The 8231-nt window shown below is 36.3% G+C and overlaps 1 protein-coding gene across 1 annotated transcript in view; it reads left to right on the top strand.

Moving 5' to 3' along the window:
* The window catches only part of LOC135209338 (uncharacterized), an 84826-nt gene that overhangs the window by 21514 nt on the left and 55081 nt on the right, over positions 1-8231 (top strand). Inside the window, exon 2 of the mRNA XM_064242039.1 lies at positions 4753-4860. Within this exon, the coding sequence (XP_064098109.1) occupies positions 4753-4860 (108 nt within the window). The remainder of the gene's footprint in view (positions 1-4752; positions 4861-8231) is intronic.

Genomic DNA, 8231 nt, shown 5'->3' with positions numbered 1-8231 from the left:
GAGGGGTTGGGGGGGTTGGTGGAGTGGGGTGGGTTAGCCTGGGTTGGATGGGAGGAAAAGGGGGGCGTGAGTAAGTGTGTGTGTGTGTGTGTGTGTGTGTGTGTGTGTCTGTGAAAGGGTGGGGAGGAGCGTCGTTGGAAATCCAGGATAACAGAGGATTTGGGCTGATGGCTTGAGGTCTAGGGAAATTATACTAGCTGAGAGAGAGAGAGAGAGAGAGAGAGAGAGAGAGGAGACCCAGACCGCAGCACCTTTACCTGACGCAAGAACTCTAAGAGAGACACGAGGGACGGGCTGTGAGAAGAATAATCCCTTCGCAAGGAAACGTCACTACCTAATGGCTGGGGAAAGAGCAAAGAACGGGCCCTAAAAACATCATTCTCTCAGTCTCCTCCTCGTCTTACTCTGGCCCAGGGGAAGACGGAGATGGATCTGAGGTGTTTGTGAATGTGAATACACGCCTCAGGCGCCCCAGAGGATGTCGGGATGGGGTGGGAAGAGAGGAAAGATAAAGAATACAAGTAAATCCTTAGATTCTACGCAAAATAAACTGGAATATGAAAGCAAGTCCATAATCCTAGTCTTGGAAGTCCCTAACTTATCCTATTCTTAAAAGTCAGTCCCTAATTCTATTCTTGAAAGTCACTAACTTATCCTGTTCCTAAAAGTCAGCCCTTAATCCTATTCTTGGAAGTCCCTAACTTATTCTATCCTAAAAAGTTATAAGTCAGTCCCTAATCCTAGTCTTCATAGTTCCCAACTTATCCTACTCTTAAAACTCAGTCCATAATCCTATTCTTGAAAGTCCCTAAATTATCCTATTCTTAAAAGTCAGCCCTTAATCCTAGTCTTGAAGGTCACTAACTTATCCTATTCTTAAAAGTAAGTCCCTAATCCTATTCTAGGAATTCACTAACTAATCCTATTCTTAAAAGTCAGCCCTTAACCCTATTCTTGAAAGTCCCCAACTTATCCTGCTCCTAAAAGTCAGTCCCTAATCTTAGTCTTGGAAGTCCCTAACTTATCCTATTCTTAAAAGTCAGCCCTTAATCCTATTCTTGAAAGTCACTAACTTATCATATTCGTGAAAGTCAGTCCCTAATCCTATTCTTGGAATTCACTAACTTATCCTATTCTTAGAAGTCAGTCCTTAATCCTTGTCTTGGAAGTTAGTCTCTAATCCTATTCTTGGAAGTCCCTAACTTATCTTATCCTTGAAAGTCAGTCCCTAATCCTATTCTTGAAAGTCCCTAACTTATATATTCTGAAGTTCCCTAGTTCACTCCCTAATCCTATTTCTTGGAAGTCACCCTAAATTCCTTATTCTAGTTCGTGAAAAGTTCAGTAACCCTAAATCCCTATTCTTGGAATCACTAAACCTTATTCCTATCTTAGAAAGTCAGTCCTAATCTAGTAACTTGAAGTTAGTTCTAACTAATCCTATTCTTAGGAAGTCAGCCTTAATCCTAGTATTGGAGTTGTCTCTAATCCTATTCTTGGAAGTCCCTAACTTATCCTATTCTTGGAAGTCCCTAACTTATCCTAGTCTTAAAAGTCAGTCCCTAATCCTATTCTTGAAAGTCACTAATTTATCCTATTTGTGAAAGTCAGTCCCTAATCCTATTCTTGGAATTCACTAACTTATCCTATTCTTAGAAGTCAGTCCTTAATCCTAGTCTTGGAAGTTAGTCTCTAATCCTATTCTTGGAAGTCCCTAAGTTATCCTATTCTTGGAAGTCCCTAACTTATCCTATTCTTGAAAGTCAGTCCCTAATCCTATTCTTGGAAGTCCCTAAATTATCCTATTCTTGAAAGTCAGTCCCTAATCCTATTCTTGGAAGTCCCTAACTTATCCTGCTCCTAAAAGTCAGTCCCTAATCCTATTCTTGGAAGTCCCTAACTTATCCTATTCTTGAAAGTCAGTCCCTAATCCTATTCTTGGAAGTCCCTAACTTATCCTAGTCTTAAAAGTCAGTCCCTAACTTATCCTAGTCTTAAAAGTCAGTCCCTAATCCTATTCTTGGAAGTCCCTAACTTATCCTGCTCCTAAAAGTCAGTCCCTAATCCTATTCTTGGAGGTCCCTAACTTTTCCTATTCTTAAAAGTCAGTCCTTAATCCTATTCTTGGAGGTCCCTAACTTATCCTATTCTTAAAAATCACCCTTAATCCTAGTCTTGAAGGCCACTTACTTATCCTATTCTTGAAAGTCAGTCCCTAATACTATTTTTGGAAGTCATATATACGTATATATATCATATATGTATATATGATATATATATTCTTGAAAGTCAGTCCCTAATCCTATTCTTGGAAGTCCCTAACTTATCCTATTCTTAAAAGTCTGTCACTAATCCCATTCTTGAAGGTCACTAACTTATCCTATTCTTAAAAGTCAGCCCTTAATCCTATTCTTGGAAGATCCCTAACTTATCCTATTCTTGGAAGTCCCTAACTTATCCTATTCTTAAAAGTCACTCCCCAATCGTAGTCTTGGAAGTCAGTCCCTAATCCTATTCTTGGTAGTCCCTAACTTATCTAGTTCTAAAAAACTCTGTCCCTAATCCTATCTGAGGTCAACCTAACTACCCCAACCCATTCTTAAAAGTCAGCCTTTAATCCTATTCTTGAAAGTCACTAACTTTCCTATTCTTGAAAGTCAGCCCTTAATCCTATTCTTGAAAGTCACTAACTTACCCTATTCTTAAAAGTCAGTCCCTAATTGTATTCTTAAAAGTCCCTAACTTATCCTATGCTTAACAGTTAATAATACCCTTTCAACCAGATATAGATATAAATACAATAATAAATAGAAAGCAGACATCCTACCTTTGCAAATCAAATCATATAATTATCTAGAATCTCCAACGAGTCAGTCAAATATATCTACGCAGATTAAGGATATATATATATATATATATATATATATATATATATATATATATATATATATATATAGCAATAACTCTCAGCATCCCTAAGATTAAATGTAATTCGCTAAATGTCCTCACTCTCATTAACTAACGAGTCTTTCATAGCTCTTGACTGACGTTCTGTTCCACTGCAACAGAAAAAAAAAGAGAACGATTGAAATTGTCAAGAGATGTGGAAAAGTCTCTTTACTTCTAATTGGGTGCAATTCTGCTGCCTCGATTCGTGTTTTCGAGTCGGTGGACATTTTTAGAGTTTTTTCTGTTTTTTTTCCCGCGTGATTCAGAGTTAGAAATTTGTTGATGTCAAATATATATATTATTGGAATAAAATTTGGTTGGAACATATTATAGTGAGGGATTATCATTGGTATATATATATAAGGTATACCTGAAGGATATGAAATAATATATTTACTATAATATAATATTAATATATATATATATATATATATATTCATAAATACACACACATATATAAATATATAAATAAACATGCATATATAATATATAATATATATATATATATATATATATATATATATATATATATATATAATATATGTAGGGCTGTGCCTTTGTATAACAAGGCGCCCTGTGGGCTATTAAGACCTGCGACATTATACGCAAGTATCTGTTTGTATACTTCCCATCCTCGTCGGAGTATCATCGATTGCGATGATAATTTTTAAGTCAGTTTCTTCTTTAGGTATAAAGGCGAAGACGTTTCAAACTCATGATGATAAACTTAACAATATATTTGTGAAACTACATCTCTTGAGTAGAGGCAAGAAGTGTGGTTCAGAGAACTTGATTCTAGGAGAGGAAGTAGAGTTCTGAGTTACAATGCATTTACAAAATCATAGGAGAGCAAAGCTAGCTCAGCATACTAACATACAGACAGACGAACATATGAGAGGAAGTCACGTAGTCGGTTGTGGGTTATAGGTCAACATGTTCTCAGGCGAAAGCACTGTGACCTGTTTTACACAACAATGGATTTGATTACCACTGGCGAATGCAAACTAGGACGTTGGAAAAAATTGAAGTTGTTGATATTTTTCTAAAGTTAGGACAACAACCTGAGTTCGTAATAAGCAAGAGTCATGCCTTGTGAGGAGCAGAAGGCTTTAGTATTCTATGAAAACGCCAGAAATTACATATTTTCAAAATAATGTATACATAAAAGTGACTTAACAATAGGGAAGCTACCTGATTATGTTATGTTAGGTAGAGGAGTTGATTAATGACCCTTATAATAAACAAAAAAATTTATAATTTACAATAGATAGAATAAATGATTGATTAAAGTATAAGAACGCCTGATTGATTAAAGTATAAGAACAAATAAAGTATAATTAATATCTCTCTAAAATACCATATCTAAACTGTTCCAAAGATTATTCCCTTTTAAAATTCTTGAAATATAATTAATAATGTATACCATAAGGAGATGCATTTGAATGAATCACCTATCTGGTATATTCATAGGGTACTAACTATTATTTCGTCACAATGATTACAAATAAGTTTAAATACAATATATACATTATATATATGTGTGTGTGTGTTTAAAAATTCATTAAGTAATGAGAAACGAAGAATATTAAGGGGAATTAAAGACAGGTTCCATAAATGAAGACTTTATAGTGATTCTCCTGTCGCATCAACAAGTGATATTTCGTGTTTTACAAGATAAGTTGCAAACTCACATGTCAAGACTGAGTGAGGTGGAAACTGACACCAATCTGTGCCCTGTTAGGGAAAACTAGCATTATCATAAGTCTACCACAATCTATTCAAACTGTTGGTTATATAATGCAGGAGTCTGGGTTGAGTTCTCCTCCTCCTCCTCCTCCTCCTCCTCCTCCTCCTCCTCCTCCTCCTCCTCCAGTAGTAGCAGTAGCAGTAGCAGTAGCAGTAGCAGCAGTAGTACTTTTCCAACCAGGTTTCCTCTCATGCATTCGAAAAAATAAATAATTCGACACAACGATTTTCTTCTTCTTTCCTTCGCTCTTTTCTAATTTTCTTCTTTTGCTTCTTCTTCTTCTTCTTCTTCTTCTTCTTCTTCTTCTTCTTCTTCGCAGTAAGGAGTAACAATCCTTTGAGCAGGTGTTCGTCCTCTCCCGCTTAGCAGATCATTTACGTCACTGCTGAGATCGAAGGGGGCGTGGCGTCGCCCCTGAATGACTTTGCGAAGATCATCTCCCTGGCATCACGTCATTAGAACCGAGAGACGTCGGAGAAACAATGGGATTGCTGGGAGGTCAGAGAGAGAGAGAGAGAGAGAGAGAGAGAGAGAGAGAGAGAGAGAGGGCAGACTTAATTGCAAAAGGTGTATTGTTGTCTTCGCAATGTTGCAATCGTGGGACGCTGCAATCAAAGAGAACAGCTTCTTCTTCTTCTTCTTCTTCCATCCGTGAGATTTGACGAGCTTCTGACGACGATCCGGGATAATGAACAGAACGGTTCACTGAACAAAGAATATTAAGATGACTTGGTTTCTGTCGTCTTAAACATTACGAAAACTAAAACAAAATTGAGAGTTTAAACAGAGAGATTAATAATACGTTTATCTGGGGACGTCTTTTGTTTACATAAGTGACCTCGAGGATATAAATATGCATTGACTTATATTCACTTAAAAAGATACTGTCTTTGCTTACACAAATTACCTCGAGGTTATAAATATGCATTGATTTATATCCACTTAAATACATACTGTTTTTGTTTACATAAGTGACCTCTAGAATGTAAATATGTATCAACTTACACCCAGTTAAATAGATACTCCTTTTGAAGTGAATGAATTATTATTCATAATATAAGTATTCACTTACATTCACCTAAATGGGTAGAGTATATAATGTATATGAGTGAATTATTGATTAAATAAAAACACATTTAAACACTTTTCATTACAGGAAATAATCGGCAGATTATCAGCAATACACACACACAAATATACAGATATATCCCTTCATTAATTAAGATGTATTATAATAAAAAATCTAATTCTACTGACAAGCTAACATTGTTAAAAGTAAATCATTCTTAAACATTGTCCTCCAGTATAATACTGTAATTATTATTATTATTATTATTAATATTATTATTATTATTATTAATATTATTATTATTATTATTATTATTATTATTATTATTATTATTATTATTATTATTATTATTATTACTTGAGGAATCATTTTAAGAAGACATAACCTATGTAATGAAAAAACTATATATTATTATTATTATTATCATTATTATTATTATTATTATTATTATTTTTTTTGTTTTTTTTTTTTTTTTTTTTTTTTTTGCTCATTCACAGTCCTCCAATTCGACTGGGTGGTATTTATAGTGTGGGGTTCCGGGTTGCATCCTGCCTCCTTAGGAGTCCATCACTTTTTCTTACTATGTGTGCCGTTTCTAGGATCACACTCTTCTGCATGAGACTGGAGCTACTTCAGCCTCTAGTTTTTCTAGATTCCTTTTCAGGGATCTTGGATCGTGCCTAGTGTTCCTATGATTATGGGTACGATTTCCACTGGCATATCCCATATCCTTCTTATTTCTATTTTCAGATCTTGATACTTATCAATTTTTTGCCTCCTCTTTCTCTTCAACTCTGGTGTCCCATGGTATTGCGACATCAATGAGTGATACTTTCTTCTTGACTTTGTCAGTCAACGTCACGTCTGGTCTATTTGCACGTATCACCCTATCCGTTCTGATACCATAGTCCCAGAGGATCTTTGCCTGATCGTTTTCTATCACTCCTCAGGTTGGTGCTCGTACACACTTATTACTGCAAGGTAGCTGATGTTTCTTGCACAGGCTCCAGTGGAGGGCTTTTGCCACTGAATCATGCCTCTTTTTGTACTGGTTCTGTGCAAGTGCCGGGCATTCACTTGCTATGTGGTTTATGGTTTCATTTTTCGTATTGCACTTCCTACTATGGGAGAGATGTTATTTCCGTCTATCGTACTTTGAACATATCTGTTCTTAGGGCCTGATCTTGTGCCGCTGTTATCATTCCTTCAGTTTCCTTCTTTAGCTCTCCCCTCTGTAGCCATTGCCAATTGTCATCGCTGGCTAGTTCTTTTTAGTGGTCTCATGTATTGTCCCGTGCATTGGTTTGTTGTGCCAGTCCTGTGTTCTTTCTGTCTTTCTCCTGTCTCTGTATATTTCTGGGTCTTCGTCTACTTTTATTAGTCCTCTTCCCATGCACTCTTAGCCACTCGTCTTCACTGGTTTTCAGATATTGCCCCAGTGCTCTGTTTTCAATGTTGACGCAGTCCTCTAAGCTTAGTAGTCCTCTCCCTCCTTCCTTTCGTGTTATGTATAGTCTGTCCGTATTTGCTCTTGGGTGTAGTGCTTTGTGTATTGTCATTTGTTTCCTGGTTTTCTGATCTATGCTGCGGAGTTCTGCCTTCGTCCATTCCACTATTCCTGCGCTGTATCTGATTACTGGCACTGCCCATGTGTTTATGGCTTTTATCATATTTTCCGGCGTTGAGTTTTGACTTGAGTATCGCCTTGAGTCTCTGCATATATTCTTTCCTGATCGTGTCCTTCATCTCTTGGTGTTTTATATCTCCTCCTTCCATTATTCCCAGGTATTTGTATCCTGTCTCATCTAGTGCTTGATGTTGCTCCCATCTGGTAGCTTTATCCTTCAGTTCTCGTTACTTTGCCTTTTGTATGTTGACTAAGGCGCATTTTTCTATTCCAAACTCCATTCTGATGTCCCCAGATACAATCCTTACAGTCTGGATATGGGTATCTATTTCCTTGATGCTCTTACCATACAGCTTGATGTCGTCCATGAACATCAGATGGTTGATTTTGTTGCCTCTTTTCTTGAGTTGGTACCCGGCATCCATCTTCTGTAGTACTTTTGTCATGGGAATCATGGCTACTACGAAGAGTAGTGGGGACATTGAGTCGCCCTGGAAGATCCCTCTCCTGATATTAACCTCTGCTAGTCTTATTCCAGAGCTTGTAAGTATTGTATTCCAGTTGCGCATTGTATTTTTGAGGAAGCTGATGGTGTTTTTCCTCTGCCCCATATATTTTCAGGCATTCTATTAGCCATGTGTGTGGTATCATGTCGGAGGCTTTCTTATAGTCTATCCATGCCATGCTTAGGTTGGTTTTCCTTCTCCTACTGTTCTTATTATTATTATTATTATTATTATTATTATTATTATTATTATTATTATTATTATTATTATTATTATTATCATTATTATTATTATTATAATTATTATTATTATTGTTATTATTATTATTATTAT

Source organism: Macrobrachium nipponense, chromosome 37 (assembly GCF_015104395.2).
Source record: "Macrobrachium nipponense isolate FS-2020 chromosome 37, ASM1510439v2, whole genome shotgun sequence".
NCBI lineage: Eukaryota > Metazoa > Arthropoda > Malacostraca > Decapoda > Palaemonidae > Macrobrachium > Macrobrachium nipponense.
The sequence above is the reverse complement of the archived record's forward strand: the minus strand, read 5'-3'. Positions and strand labels throughout refer to the sequence as shown.